At 42.3% G+C, this 15,740-nt stretch overlaps 3 protein-coding genes across 8 annotated transcripts; 2 read left to right on the top strand and 1 right to left on the bottom strand.

Annotated features, from left to right (window-relative positions):
• Window positions 1-655: 655 nt before the first annotated feature.
• Window positions 656-4,837, top strand: LOC115755425 (haloacid dehalogenase-like hydrolase domain-containing protein 3). 4 transcript variants are annotated; one of them, XM_048285377.1, is made up of 5 exons: window positions 656-1,069; window positions 1,403-1,482; window positions 3,106-3,461; window positions 3,770-3,976; window positions 4,353-4,837. In XM_048285377.1, the coding sequence occupies exons 3-5, from the start codon at window positions 3,204-3,206 to the stop codon at window positions 4,650-4,652; spliced, it is 765 nt and encodes a 254-aa protein (XP_048141334.1). In that variant the 5' UTR covers window positions 656-1,069; window positions 1,403-1,482; window positions 3,106-3,203; the 3' UTR covers window positions 4,653-4,837. The 4 variants fall into 4 exon arrangements, with proteins under 4 accessions (XP_048141334.1, XP_048141333.1, XP_030550683.2 ...); XM_048285376.1 differs by having other exon boundaries at window positions 1,403-1,486; XM_030694823.2 differs by lacking the exon at window positions 1,403-1,482 and having other exon boundaries at window positions 657-1,069.
• A 1,530-nt stretch (window positions 4,838-6,367) lies between these two features.
• Window positions 6,368-9,037, top strand: LOC115755426 (cationic amino acid transporter 5-like). Its single transcript, XM_048285372.1, is given in 2 exon segments — window positions 6,368-7,747; window positions 7,750-9,037. Coding segments are annotated over 2 exon segments (1,803 nt in total). The 5' UTR covers window positions 6,368-6,858; the 3' UTR covers window positions 8,664-9,037.
• Window positions 9,038-9,926: 889 nt separating this feature from the next.
• Window positions 9,927-11,670, bottom strand: LOC115755430 (28S ribosomal protein S33, mitochondrial). 3 transcript variants are annotated; one of them, XM_030694833.2, is made up of 3 exons: window positions 11,487-11,670; window positions 11,137-11,375; window positions 9,927-10,182 (listed from the first exon to the last, which is right to left on the bottom strand). In XM_030694833.2, exons 2-3 carry the CDS (start codon window positions 11,355-11,357, stop codon window positions 10,092-10,094), a joined length of 312 nt encoding a protein of 103 aa, XP_030550693.2. In that variant the 5' UTR covers window positions 11,358-11,375; window positions 11,487-11,670; the 3' UTR covers window positions 9,927-10,091. The 3 variants fall into 3 exon arrangements, with proteins under 3 accessions (XP_030550693.2, XP_048141335.1, XP_030550695.2); XM_048285378.1 differs by having other exon boundaries at window positions 11,137-11,374; window positions 11,500-11,670; XM_030694835.2 differs by having other exon boundaries at window positions 11,541-11,670.
• Between the last annotated feature and the right edge of the window lie 4,070 nt (window positions 11,671-15,740).

The raw sequence follows: 15,740 nt of genomic DNA, 5'->3' as shown, positions 1-15,740 counted from the left end.
TTAATTTAGATGTAGAAAGCAATGAAGTCGAGTTCTTATCATATGAAGTTTAATGAAAAACCTGATATACCCGAAAGTTGTATGGATCTAATTCCATAAATACAACTTAACAAGACTGTGATGCACATCATTTGACGGTTGGTTATTTCCAAATTTGCTGTATTTTGTAACCGTTAAGATGCATTTGATATCCACTATCATGACATAATCTTGTTTTGATTCTTATCATGACTTGATCGAGAGAGGGTCGACACTTCACTTTTTAGCTAGAATGAAAATCTAATGCAGTGATCGGAAAACTTAAGAACATCACCAAATAACGGATTCCTTAGTGAAATGGTACGATTTTGGCATATAGGCCAGAATGGGGAAGATTGGTACCCGCAGAGTTCCTCCTATGTAAACCGGTTTGCTTCAAAAGAGTTGTGGCAAACAAGAGCGTGACATGCTTTGCAAGGCACGTGGGGTGGGAGCTCAAGGTCTTATGCGATTGGTTGGGTGGTGTGCCAGTACTAGTACTAGATACCGGGATTTTTGAGAATTGGTTGGGGCAGGAGTCCTAGTCCTCCATTTTGGTTTTCTTCCCTCTTGTCTTGAGGGAGTTGGCCAAAAAACCACATCCTGTTTTTGTCCTCGAAACACACGATAATGATACCACAGGCTCAGTCCCTGGTTTTTGGCTCCATGTTTTGTTTTATTTCCTTCTTTTATATATTGTCTTAACGCAAACATAGGTTGATGCATCCACTGAGCCCTTCTTCTCTACTCTGTTTCTTCCTCGTCAGTTGAATAATTAAAGACCCCCCTTTCCTTTTCTTGCTGGAAAGTCTTAAAAAACTGAAAATTGCATGTCTGGGGATTAATTATCCCTTTACATGACTCTCTCTCTCTTCCTTGTATTGGAGTGGACGCTTCGATGGTCATAGTAAATGTGGAATCTCAATCCCCATCCACATGCCATGCTAAATGTGTAGCTGAAGCCAACTTCTGGTAGCTTGTCGATTTCTCCGAAGCAACTTGCAGGGAAAGTCGCCTCCTCTTCAGCTCCTTCCGCTTCTTCAGCTTCTGGGTATGCCCTCGATTTCTTTTCTTCTTTGTCTCACCAAAATGCTCGTCATGCTTTGCTCTCGGCTATATTGGACGGATTATGCTCTGTATAAACAGGATTCGATTTCTGCATTTCTCTGTCTGATCATATGCCTTTTCTGCTCGACAAGCTCGGATGCTTCCGATTTGCATTTCTTTACTATGTGATCTAGCTGTGGATGCCCGCATTCAGTGATCTTCTTTCGTATTCATCTGAACAAACTAATTGGGAAGTGCTAGTGGATGACGCCAAAGTCAATCGACTGCACACCCTGCTGATAATGATATCTGAAGTACTGATCGCCATGTTGTCCAGACAGTAGACAGTTTTCCCTCTTAGATCAAGACATTGTGTGTTTTCAATGAGTTCATCACCGTCTTCTCAATGCTTCATTTGTAGGTCATGTCACTTTACAAGATTTGTTCTTTCAGAGCTATACCTATTCAGCTGACAGAAGTACACGTATTCTTATATCTGTAGCTGCTAAATGCTACACATTTTTTTTTTTTTTTGGGGCTTGGGGAGGACACTTACTTTCCTTTCTCAGGAAACTGGAAACAACTTCCTGTGTCTCCATGTATAAAGCATCGCCTTGTTTTTACCTAGATAGTGATGGTCGCTCTTACTTCTACTCCTTGGTGCTTTAGGATTTTGGTTTTGAAGACGAGGCTTTGTTATGGATCTTACCAGTTCGTATGGATTCTGGGATGACTCAACAAGATTTTGTTGTTTAAGCAGATGGCAGGATGTATTTCACACTCTGCACTCTTGTCTTCATGAATCATATTTCTGTTTTCATTCAATCTTTTTAGTTTGCTACTTACTATCTTAGGAGATATTGAAGTTCTTGGTACATTGTGACTAGTTCATTTCTTGGGGATGTACGGCTACAACTGATCTGCCTAGGATTTCTGAGTTATCAAAATTGGTACTGTTTCACAAGAACTTACCCACCGAGTTTTTGATGTTTCATGCTTCCGTTGGGAAAGCTAATGTTAGTAGGTCAATGTGTCAGTGTCATCATTTTCATAGTCATATTTTAGAGACGTGGGAAGGAAAATAAGAACTCCCTTTTCTCGAAATGTGGATTCTTCACAAAAGTCCAAACTATAGGTATCAATTAATTCACATTAGTTCAAAGGATGTGTCAGGGGTGTGTCGTTACTTTGACTCTGTAACTTTTCAGAGACAGCTACCAATGCACATGTCCTATTTTCTGAGCTCATGACTGAGTAATCTGTGAAGATCGAAATATTATGGCTTTCTTTTCCTGGTTTGTCTGAACTAGAAGCAGGTCATCTAATTGCCCTACTTTATATGTCTTTTAACTCGTAATTTGTTCTGGTTTCTTTCTCTCATTGTGAGGATGCTTTGATAGGCTTCCTCTTTTCCTGACAATCTAATTGTTGGGATGTTAAAGTAATGTTGAGGCTCATTATTTGTCTGCCTAATTAATCAACTACTTTTCCTCCATTTTTGGCAAATGTGTCATGGCCTGTGTTACTTTTTGCTTATTGAGAAATTGCTTTTATTAAACTTGGACAACTGCACGGTCAACACATAGATGCTCAGGGAACTAGGGAGGAATCAAAATCATCAAATCCAAGCCAAATTCGAGGAAGGACTGGCCCTACTGCTGGGTTAACCTTTGTCGTAGAACATTTTCCAAGCTGAATCCCTAAGTGTCATGTTGTAGATTGGATGCTTGAGCAATAAGCATGGAAAACTCAGACCTTTCTTTGAGCTCTTCCTTGCAGTTATAATGTTGAAACAGTTTGAAAAGGCTCTTACATATAGTGTGGATATCACTAATATCTGCACGACAAGTATTTAAACCCTCTGAATCAACTTCTCTAGCTGTGTAGACATCATTTATCTTTTGTGCACAACATCATTCACGAGCTTGAATGAAATTCTAACATATTGACCTTATCTTGGAATGTTTAATAGATCTATGATTGGAAATTGTGTCAGTGTTCCTTTGCTTACTGATTAATACAACTCCTCCTCCTTTGCAGATGTGTGGGAACTCAAGTTACTTTAAGAGTTGATTGTCCAAATTTTTTTGGTTGACTTCAGAATTTATTCTAAAAGCCTTGTCCTCCCGAATCTGCATATGACAATCCTATCCAAATTCCGATGCATCACTGTAGATGTCACCGGCACCCTCATGGCCTACAAAGGGGAGCTTGGTGACTATTACTGCATGGCTGCCAAATCAGTTGGTCTTCCGTGTCCCGACTATAAACGGGTTCATGAGGGCTTTAAACTTGCATATACAGAAATGGCAAAGAACTATCCATGCTTCGGGTATGCTGCCAAAATGCCAAACATTGTGTGGTGGAAAACATGCGTGAGAAATTCATTTGTCCGGGTAAGATAGCCAAGCCTATAAAGTGGAGCTCCATGAGTTGCTGGATGCAGCTAGACACTATTGTGTTTTGCGTGTCTGAGTATGCCGTCCTGGTTCCAGTTTGTCATATTAAATTAATGAAGCTATACATTTATTACTGATAATATAATGGTTCAATTTATCGGAGTGCTGTAACTGTCATTCTGATTGTGATGTTTTGTGATTTTAGTTCTGCAAGTTGAAGAATTCTGCTAGTAGCTTGAGATTTGCATTTACTTCTCATGATCCTTTGCCTGGATGTGTTACTAATCTTAATATTTCGCTAACAGGCAGGTTATGAGTATGACGAGGAGACATTTGAGAAGATATTTAGACGCATATATGCATCTTTCGGTTCAGCGGCTCCTTACACCGTCTTTCCAGACTCCCAACCATTCTTGAGGTGGCTGCGTCAGAAAGGCCTTAAAGTTGGAATTGTGAGCAATGCCGAGTACCGATACAAGGATGTGATTCTTCCAGCCTTGGGATTAAACCAGGTAGACAAACTATTGTTTGGTGACCAATATATAATTGTGGTTTCAGTGTTCGCAGTTTAGCTTTACCCTGTGATAAGCCTGAATTTGTGGTTTGCTGTGCACATGAATGCTCCTGTAGGATATCATTTTTTCCTGATTGCAGCATTGGATAAGTTGATTTAGCTTGCTTTGTCAAAAACAGTGAATTATATGCTCAATCTAACTGGTTGTGTATATGCATGTACATGTAGTGATTTTTTGTGTGTATCTATGGCTTAATTTCGCAATCTCATGCATATGCATGCTATCAAATATTTGAGTTGCTAATTGGTATAGAATCGTGACAGAGTAATGCATTTCAAAACCATTGAGTAAAGAGGGTGAAATAATATTTCAGGGTTTCGAGTGGGACTTTGGTGTATTCTCAGGGCTTGAGGGTGTGGAGAAACCGGACTCTAGAATTTATAAAATTGCCCTCGAGAGGGCTGGAAATATTGCACCAGAAGAAGCACTGCACATCGGAGACAGCATGCGCAAGGACTACGTGCCAGCAAAGAGCGTGGGGATGCATGCATTGTTGTTAGACAGGTTCAAGACGCCTGATGCCGAGGAATGGAGGAAATCCGGTGCAGTTGTGCTTCCCGACCTGGTGGCTGCACAAGATTGGTTGTCCAGGGATGAGCAAGTTCTGTTGTAGTTTTCTCCTTTTCTTTTGCAAAGAAACTACTGTTGTATGTATAGCCTCTCTGTTACTGGTATTTGGCAGGAGGTGCCGTCCCCATATTTTTTTTTTTGGTCACTTTCTGCGACTTACAGTCTGAAGCAACAACTTTCTGAGCTTGATATCAATGAACCTTGTGTAACAGATAGGAAATTACTTGAGATTTCATTCAGGCCATTTTCTTTTGGCGTTGCCAGACTTTGTGCGCTGATATGGTATTTAACAAGGGCAGATCTTAATCTTGTGCACAAAAATTCTCTCTTCTATAATGGAAGTTCTTCAACGGCAAAGGATAATAAACTTACAGTCGCCCCAAGAGCGACAAACTAGGCCTCGTAAAAAGTTAAAATTCATGCAAAATATACCATTTGAGAAGAAGTCTACGCTTGATCATGACAACATATCATTTGCCAGGGCTAAAGGAAGCGATAGAGCGAAGGCTCAACGTCGAAATTGTAGTCTACCCACCTCTTTTATGCTTGGAGATGACCCAAGAAACATTCTGGTTGGTGTCATGCTCATTGCGTCTTTGCTGTGCTAGTGCTAAGATGGCTTTGAAGGCTTTGTCGACAGATGGGATGGAGACATGGTCACTTCTCTGACTTCAGACGGTGGACTTCCTTGCCAGGTAGGTGGTTTAGTTTGGCATCATCCTTGGCGATGCGTGGTGAAACAACCCGGATTCCAGATTCAATGGAGATGTGTCTTATTGAATATTTCTTTAAGGGACTTAGCCGACGGACAACAGGCATGGTCGTTAAAATTGGTAATAGAGATGGACCCCCTCCAATACACACGGTCCATAAATGAACTTGGCCTATAGGCAATCTGACGAGGCGAGAGAGTGATCACGAGAGCAAAAAGGCTCGGACAAAGTGTGGCTCTTGCATTCTTATAACATTGCTTAATTGACAAGAGGATGACCGGAACTACAATTAGTTGACACACTAGCCATCAAAGCACCTGATGAACTAAACTAATCAGTAAGCTGGGACTGGATTCGAGACGAGATGATTTGAATGATGCGGGCGGATTTGAGACTTTTTGTTCCTCAGTAGAGGAGTGTACGCTGAGGGCTTTCGAGTTTTTCAAACAACGAAGTCGTCGCCGTCGATAAAAGTCTGCGTGATGGGACAATTAGCTGTCCCTCCCAATCAAAGGCGGATACTGGTGGAGCGGGGCGGCAGACATAGCTATCAGTACAGTAGATATCGTCTCTCTTTCAAGTTGAGCCTGATTGCAAATTTATCTTTAGAGACTACCAAGGAATATTAGATGGACCCATAATCTCGCCAAAGGTTGGAAAAATATATTAAAAGTTTCAAATTTATACGGCACTCAATTCAGTGTTCTAACTTTTGGGTCACACATCTTAGTTCTTTAATCTTGATACTAGGCCTTTTATAGTCACTCGCTGAGAATAGTGGCATGACATTATTTTAACTGTAAGTTCACTCTCGTGTGCTATTTTAATATAATGTCATGTCAAGTTTTTCGGCGAGCAAGTGATCAATGCAAGTTAAAAAAAAGAAATTAAGATACTTAGATGAGTGATCGAGAAGTTGTGACATTGCAAAAGATTTGGAACTTCTGCTAAACTTTTCCCTGTCTAGGAATCTTTATATTGAACAGAAAAATTCGGAAAGCTGCCATGATTCAAGATGAGAAGAATCAATCCCTTGCTGTCCATGAAACAGAGCAACAAAAGAAGTGGGGAAAACGCATGAACTTGTAGGTTGCAACTTGCAAGTTTACGAAGCTGTCTCTAGTTGAGACCGAGGGAATCTTCACCCGTCTCTTACATTACATACAGGAGGAAGGATCTCTTACAAAAGACAACAAGAGGATGTATTATTATAATATCTATCCTCAGGACATGGAGATATTTCACAAGGCAACAATCCGAAAAGTCCGCCGACTGTGGGTCTGCCGGGACAGGCCTATGGAACAAACGTCCAAAACTGCACCATTTCGAGAGGCGGGACCTCTTCCCAGCCTTTGTCGTCGACAGAAAGGTCAAGAAGAGCAGTGATTGGAGGAGGGGAAGAAGAGTAGTATCAGTCAGACATTTGAACCGCATCTTTCTCCCTACAAATGTCACACCCATGGATCCAGGAATGGTCAGTAGAGCTTCCAACTAGTGTCTCAAACTTCCATCTCAGGAGCTCAATTTAGAGAAACCATGGAGAGTTTCAGTGAAGAATCAACCAATGATCAGGTTGGAGGAAAAAGTTACTGGAGATGGAGCAAGCAAGATTTCTTCCCAGAAGAGTCATTCAAAAGTTGGGGATCCTACAGATCTGCGCTGCGGCAGATGTGTTTCCGGCTCAAGGATAGGATCAAAAGCAGGTCGGATGATGCCACCGAGCTTGGGGAGCTCAGGAAGCGGAGCGAGAACGACATGAAACGTTGTCTGAACTGGTGGGATCTCACATGGTTCGGATTCGGGTCGGTCATCGGAGCAGGCATTTTCGTGCTCACTGGCCAAGAAGCCCATAAGCATGCCGGACCGGCCATCGTCCTGTCCTATGCAGCATCTGGTGTGTCTGCTATGCTTTCTGTCTTCTGCTACACGGAATTCGCAGTAGAAATTCCCGTGGCCGGTGGATCTTTTGCTTACTTGAGAGTAGAGCTAGGAGATTTTGCTGCCTTCATAACGGCAGGGAACCTTCTCCTGGAAAGCATTGTCGGGACTGCAGCGGTTGCCAGGGCTTGGACTTCATACTTCACAAGCTTACTGAACCGTCCCTCCAACTCGTTACGCATACATACAGGTCTTCGGGAGGGTTACAATCTCCTGGACCCGATCGCCGTTGCTGTTCTGACTATTGCCGCCATAATTGCAATGATCAGCACGAGGCAGGCTTCGTCCATCAACTGGATAGCATCTGCAATCAACACCGTGGTAATTCTGTTTGTCATAATTGCGGGATTTATTCACGCAGACACTTCAAATTTGACACCTTTTATGCCTTATGGGGCGAAAGGGGTCTTCCAAGCGGCGGCTGTGGTATATTTTGCATATGGTGGGTTTGATAATATCGCTACCATGGCCGAGGAAACAAAGAACCCCCGAAAGATATACCTCTAGGACTGCTCGGATCAATGTCGATCATCATGGTGATATATTGCTTGATGGCTCTGGCGCTTGGCATGCTGCAGAAGTACACAGAAATAGACGAAAATGCAGCCTACTCTATAGCTTTTCAAAGTGTGGGAATGAGGTGGGCGAAGTACCTGGTAGCTCTTGGTGCTCTTAAGGGCATGACGACAGTTCTTCTCGTCGGGGCGCTTGGCCAAGCACGGTACACCACTCATATTGCACGAGCCCACATGATACCGCCATGGTTTGCCCTTGTCCACCCGAAAACCGGAACTCCCATCAACGCAACCATTCTGATTACTGTTTCGAGTGCTCTCATTGCTTTCTTCTCCAGCCTCGACGTTCTTGCAAGCTTGTTATCCGTAAGCACACTATTCGTTTTCATGATGATGGCGGTCGCTCTTCTCGTGAGGAGGTACTATGTGCTCGACAAAACACCTCAACAGAACCTGTTGAAGCTGGTTGCATTCTTGCTGATAATTGTGGCTTCCTCTATGGGGACTTCAGCTTACTGGGGGTTGAACCCAAATGGCTGGATTGGGTACTGCGTGACTATACCGTTTTGGTTCTTGGGCACTTTCGGGATTTACAAGTTCTTGCCCCAGCAGAGAACGCCAAAAGTGTGGGGAGTTCCGCTCGTCCCATGGCTTCCATCATTGTCTATAGCAACAAATTTGTTCCTAATGGGGTCATTGGGTTCTGATGCTTTCCTACGATTTGGGATATGCACCGTAGTGATGCTTCTTTACTATTTTCTCTTCGGACTCCATGCAACCTATGATATAGCACATCAGCCACGGCAACCCGAGGAAAAACTTCAGCAGGCTGACGTTGAGGATGACTGCAAAAGCAAGACGCCGGAGGCGCCTGTTTCTTTCCCTTAAAAGGTCTCACACTTATGAGATCTAAATACTCATCCGCCATTTAGGAACTTCAGCAAGTTTTAGATAGATTATAGCAAGAACCTGTCTCTTCCTTGCCAGAAATAACAAAGTTAAATAGTGTTTTTGCTATTTAGCCTCCATAGCACCACCTGCTTTCATTCTGCTGCTGCCTTTTGAGCAAAATTTCTGCAGTCGGTGAGAAGTTTCCCTGCATTTATTTCACAGAGAATACTGGAAATCAGTGCCAAGAGAAGCGTACCAATGAACAAAAAGTTGGGACTCAAATGATGTATCTCACAAGAATTATTGTGCTGAGCTGTGTACCTCCTATTGATGCTCGGTCATAATGTAAGAAAGAACTACAACGCACAATAGCAACTCTACATTCCACCATCACTCCAGCATGTTCCGGGGACACAAACAATACAAGATATAAATGAAGCCATCTGTTTGCAACACAACTTTGGGAAACGTTTTTTGATCAGCAGAAGTCGCACTCAATTCGATTATTATTTAACTACTAGGTTCATTGTTATGTATAAATCTCCTTAGATTCGTGCAAACTCCACTCCGTACATTCCACTCTTGCTCTCTAGAGGGATTCTTCTTCCAGCCCTTGCCACCTCTACTTCTCTAAGAGAAATCACAAGTCGAACGTCGAGTGTGAAATTGTATTGAGTTGGTCTTTCTTTTTATGGAATAATTCCTTCATAGAGATAGGGGACATAATTTACATGGATATAGTAAGTAGGAAACCCCTGTTGCTACACTGAATCACTCAGAACACCAACACTTTGACTAGGATGCATTTCCATTGGTTTCTTGTTCCTCATGGTGCATTCCGTAAACACAGAACGAATCCCAAAGCTTCCAATTCAATTCAGAAACGGTTTTGTGTCATCCCCTGAGATTTTGTCTTCCTCTTTGTTGGACTACATGCCTACTGGCTCCTGAAGTGGATTTTGTAACAGATGAAAGCATGAAAATTGACTTGGAATTACAAGGGACTATCTCACACTTTGGGTTCGTAACATGTTTCTGGTAATCGCGCAAGACAATCAACATCCGTAATTCAGCTGAGTTTGTGATGCATGTCCAACCAATCCATACTGAAGGGTGAAAGCATTACTCAACCAAACTCAATCAAAATTTTCTAAGGCTGAGATACCAGCAATCTGCAGTCTATGGTGCTTAGCACCATGCAAACTGATAAACAACAGCTGATTTTTTAATGGGATAGAGTTATATGGACAAAGTCAAGTCATGGCTCAAATGCTATTCAATGACATGTCCCATTCATTTCGCCCAGAACATATTTATAATAAAAGGGGAAGGAAAAAGGGAGCTAGATAAAAAGAATATCAACCGCCAATAATAAAATTCTAACTGATACAATGAGTCAAATGTGATAAAGTGAGTATCCCACTTTCATTTGTTGCGCTTCTTAGCCCGTTTTCCTTGGCCCTTCTTGGGTGGTCCCTTCCCACGACGCTTCAACATTTCAAGCTTTGATAAGCGCCTAGAAAAGAGCCCAAGGAAAAAAATGTCAGATAGCACAGTACATAGTGCACAATCATACAAAAACAATCGTTATCTCACATGATAAGCAGACGTCAAATATGGATGTCATCCCAGCTAGTAAGCTCCAATAGAGAGAGTGAAAAAAAAGTTCATATGGTGAAGAAACTAAGCTAGGGATAATGCCATATACTCGTTTTCCTTTTTGTCTTCCGCTGACTAGAGGCAAAATATTACTGGTCACGGATAATTTCAGCACACAACTGATTCAGCAAACATCCGGGAAAAAACAAAGAAAACTGCACTAACACTGGAACCTGCTTTTTGTACTGGAGATATCCCTACTTGCAGCATACAATGAGACTCAAGAAATAACTCAAAAAGAATATGCGCCAAAACTTCCATTTCAGTACAAATGCAAACCGAACACCAAACCCAGATACTTATTAACTGTTGAAATCTCATCTTACATTATTTATCCTGTAACAAAGCATACAGGATTTTACACAATTGGCATCCCCTTGATGCCATTGGAAAGTTCGTCCAAGACAATAGCAGAAGAGATGGATTGAGCATGCAAAGCTATAGCAGGATTTCCTGGCAACATATGATGGAACGGCAGGAGCTCAATAGATGATCAACCCGCTTTCACGTATTGGTCACTGCACAATGTACAGAGTTTCTTGGATTCGTCGTTGTGCACCCGAGATCCCCACATTCAGTAAGCAATCTCACGTTTGTCCCCTCTAATTCTACAATAGCATTAAAGCAGGAACCTCCTCCTTCACTAGGTAACAGCCCCATACTTTCAGGCAACAGTCTAATCTTGAAAAGGCCAAATACAGTGAAACCGAATGCCACAAAGTCAGGCATGCCTCGCCACATATACATAAAGATGCATATCTCGTTATGTCCGCTTGAGAGAGAGAGAGAGAGAGAGAGAGCGGGGGGTTACTCTTGTTCTTGACGGGCCATGACGAGAGGGTCATCCTTCTTGATGTCATAGGGGTACCACTGAGCGACTTTCTCGCCGATGAGCTTCTTGCTGAGAAGCTTGTGCGGGGATCGCTGCGCCGTGGGATTCACACTATGCCCGAAGATCCTCGCTCTCGCCTCCGTCACCCCCCTCGTCACCGCAGCAGCTATTAAGCTCTTCAGGCCGCCGCCCCCATCCATTCTCCTTCACTCCCCACTCTGAGAATCAATACAATCACAAGCACAAATATTTCATCAATTGAGCAAGAAAGCCATCTACTTTACCTCAAATGGGAAGCAAAATGAAACGGGAGACGAGAGATGGCAGACTAAAAGCTCGGACCGCGATGAGAAAGAGCGGAGGAGAAGGAAGATGAGAAGAACCTCTTGACTTCTTCACTTGGAGACTCCGTCCCTCCGGCGAGTTGGGAGGAAGTCGAGCACTGGCTCCGTCTGTTTCAGCAAAAACAAAGAGAGAGAGAGAGAGAGAGAGTGGAAGAGGCATTAGGTTTTGTTGTGGTGGGAAGAGAAGGAGAAAATATTGGGTACCCACGGGGTGCCAGCGCATTTTTACCCCCATCCATTCAGTGAAGGACACGTGTCTCATGGCCCACAACTCAGATTTTTTCAGCACACTCTCCCCAACCCACTTTCCTTTTTCCATAAACACCCCTTTCGCCTGCGACCCCGCCCTGCTCTCTCGTCGGCGAACCACGCTGCCCCTCCGCCGTCGCCTCCTGCGAATCACCAAGCGAGGGCGAAGAAAAAGCCCTAAAAGAACTGGGAAATAGTGTCTTTTAAGATCATTGTCGCATATACACATTAGAGATAGAGAGAAACAAAGAGAGGCCAGCAATTTTTTCTTTTATTTGCTTCTAAATGGTTCATGAAAGAAGAAACTGTGCTAATTCAGAGATCTTTTCTTTGATTGTTGCTGCCCTTGTTCATATTTCCGCTGCGATTCAATTTTGGGTTTATACGGGCGATGGAAGTCGGTGTTTGCTTCACTCCAGGATCTTGGCCTCAGCGACGAGCCGGCGATGGATTAGTCCACGGACGCGGAGATGTTGGTGCGGGGGAGCAAAGCGGCGACGTGCTGGAGATTGAGCATCTCGCCGTGAAGCTTGTCTTACTCGGCATGGATGAGGACCAGCTCGTCGGCAGGGTCGTGGGCGAGCAAGACCAAGGAAGAAGAAAGAGGGGAGAGGGGGGTCGTGGCTAGTGAGTGCCATTTGGGCCCGTGGGCCCGGAACTGGCCCGTTGACCGGCCCGTTGACCGGGCCCACGGTTCCGGAAACGTGGGAACCGGCCCGGAACCGGCGGTTCCGGGCCGATTCCGAACCGCAAAAAAAAAAAAAAAAAAAGGGCGGGGCGGAGCCGTTGGGCTCTCGCCCGGCCCCACTCCCCCGCGGCGGCTTTGGGCCGTTGCTTTTCATTTTTTAAAAAATAATAATAAAAAAAAAAATGATTCTTGCCTATAAATACATATGCTTCCCTTTCATTTTTTGTCACAAATTCTCTCCGAACAATCTCTTGAATTCTCTCCGAAATCCTCTCAAATCGCTCAAATTCTCCCAATTCTCTCAATCCCGATCAATTCTCTCAAAAATGGCAAGTGGAAGCGAGAAATGCGACAAGGGCAAGATGGCTATGGGAGATTCCGACTATCCCTTTCATGAATACGATCCTCGTGAGTATGCAAGTTGGGAAGACGACGACGATAATATCAACTATGTCCCGATTCCGAACGTCGAGCACATCCCAACACAAGAAAGTCTTCATCCTCCCACTGGTGTCGAAGAAACGTCAACGGCAAATGAGCCGGAACGGAAGGGCCGAGATAATACATCGGACTTATGGCTACACTTCGACAAGGTACGTGATGAAGTCGAAGGTAAGTATAATGTAAAATGTAAATATTGTTCGCAAACTTATAAATTCACGAAAGGAGACGGCTACGGAACATTCCGTCGGCATTTGACGAAAAAACATCCAACGCAAGCGGGGATCGACAATACGCAACAACAAATTTCCGGGTACGCCACTTCTAAGCCTCATCCTTTATTTCGTTTCAACGAAGCACTTTATAAACAAACATTAGGTGAATATGTTGCCCTTGATCATGCTCCGTTTAATACTTGGTGAAAATTTTAATATGAAATATTTGATAAATACTGCGTTGGTTCCGCAAGCGCCAACTATTCCAAAAAATACTCTTAAACGCGAAGTTTTTCATCTTTATAAAAAGGAAAAAAATCTTTAGCAAAATTTTTTGTGGAATTCAATGGACGTGTGCATATAGGTAGCGATATTTGGAGTGATCCTTGGCAAATTCATTGTTATATGGGTGTCACGTGTCATTGGATAGATGACAATTGGATGATTCAAAAAAGACTTATTGCATTCCGAGTTTTTGATGAAAGTCATTCGGCTCATAATATTTATAGAATAATTAGGCAAGTTTTAGAAGAATATAATTTAATAAATAAAGTATTTTCAATTGGTTTTGATAATGCCGCCGCAAATACCGCTTCTATTCCCCGAATTAGAAAATATTTGCAAACCCACTTTTGGCGGACAATTTTTTCACATTAGATGTGCTTGTCATGTTTTAAATTTATGTGTACAAAATGGTTTACGAACTCTTGACACTTCTCTCGCCCCAATAAAAAGTGCAATTAAATTTTTATGGAGTCGTCCCCAATGTATGAAATCATGGGGAAAATTTTGTAAACAAAATGGGAGAAGGCCAAGAAGATTTCCAAAAGATATTCCGACTCGTTAGAATTCTACGTACGAGTTGCTTCTGCAAACTTTTGAATATAAAGATTTATTATGTATGTTTATTTCACAAAATATTCCCGAAATTACTTTACTTCCTCAACATTGGGACGTTTGCAAGAAAATTTTAGATATTTTGAAATTTTTTAATGATGCTACTAAGACTTTATCTGGTATTTATTATCCTACAACGCATTTATTTTTAATAGAGTGTGTTAATATTAGTAGTGTTTTTAGTGAATATGAAAAAGATACCGAATTAGGTCAAACTATTTTAGTAATGCGAGAAAAATGGTTGCATTATTATTTGCAAATTCCTCTTGTCTATTTAGTTGGTATTGTTTTTGATCCACGTATTAAATTAGACGGTTTACAAGATTATTTGAATGTGTATTATCATGATTGTTTACATTTGGATGATTCAATAGATATTTTAAATATATTAGGACATGTTAAAGAATCTATAGTAGCATTATATGGAGAATTTTGTAGTAGATATGGTTTAAGTGATTCCGGATCTTTACAATCTACCGCCTCACGTAGCGAAGGTGGTAGTTCACTTAGTAGAGGGTATAATATGCTTAAGAGTAGGCAAAAAAAAAAAAGGGGCAACAGGTAATATTTCCGAATTAGAAAAATATTTAACCACTCAATTTGAGTTTCGTGATGCGTAACATAGTACGATTTCGAAATCTGAAGTGGTGGAAGAGTCACCAAATCGAGTATCCAGTTCTCGCCCTCATCGCTCAAATATTAGCAACCCCTTCTTCAACGGTTGCAGTTGAACAAGCATTTAGTTCGGGAGGATTAATTTTGGACTCTCGCCGTTCAAGATTAAGCCCGACTCGTGGAAGCTCAAACTTGTGTCGGCGATTGGACGAGGGCGAAATATCGACACCAAGAGTTAGATCGTGAACACGAATTTTTTAGCGATGATGTTGGAGATACCACCGCCACGGGTACCACAACGGGTAGCGACGATTGACGATGAGGTAAGTTGGGGTTCTCAAAGATAAAAAAAAACTACATGGGCTTTGATTCTTCTATCCCCAAGAAGATATGTATGTCGCTTAATGATAATTCATTAAGTTCAAGCCCATTCCTTCTTTTTTTTTTTCCCATATTTTATTACAATGTACAATTTAATTGTATTTTATAATTTATAATTTATTATATTTATTTTATTATTTATTATTTTAAAAATTATTATTAAAAATGAATCGGAATGAACCGGCGGTTCCAAGCGGAACCGAACCGCCCGGGAACCGCCGGTTCCGGTTCGGAACCGGAACCGCCATTTTTCACGGCCGGTTCCTGAACCGGAACCGGCGGTTCCACCGAACCGGCCGCGTCTAGTCGTGGCCCGTGGGTGAGGAAGAAGGGAAGAAGAAAGAGGGAGGGGTGTTTATGAAAAAAGGAAAGTGAGTTGGGAAGAGTATGCTGAAAAATCTGAATTGTGGGCCCATTAGACACGTGTCCTTCGCTGAATGGATGTGGGTAAAAATGAGGTGGCACCCCGTGGGTACCCAATATTTTCTCGGAAGAGAGGAGGAGGGAGACGATGAGACAGCTGAGCTGACTTGCACGAAAAGGAGCCACTTTTCATGGGCTAATGCTAATGGGCCACTCTTGAGGGTGGAGCTTTGTTGTCCGTACTCCAATTTCTTACTAAGCTTCTTAAAAAACAAAAGCTCTTCGTAAACATTAAGGTTGAAGCCATTTCAATTTTCCTCGAAATTAAAGATAAATAAAAAAAATTATTCTTAAACTTGGGTGTGTCTCCAATAAGTCAATGCTTTTTGC

This window comes from Rhodamnia argentea, chromosome 9 (assembly GCF_020921035.1).
Source record: "Rhodamnia argentea isolate NSW1041297 chromosome 9, ASM2092103v1, whole genome shotgun sequence".
Lineage (NCBI taxonomy): Eukaryota > Viridiplantae > Streptophyta > Magnoliopsida > Myrtales > Myrtaceae > Rhodamnia > Rhodamnia argentea.
The sequence above is the reverse complement of the archived record's forward strand: the minus strand, read 5'-3'. Positions and strand labels throughout refer to the sequence as shown.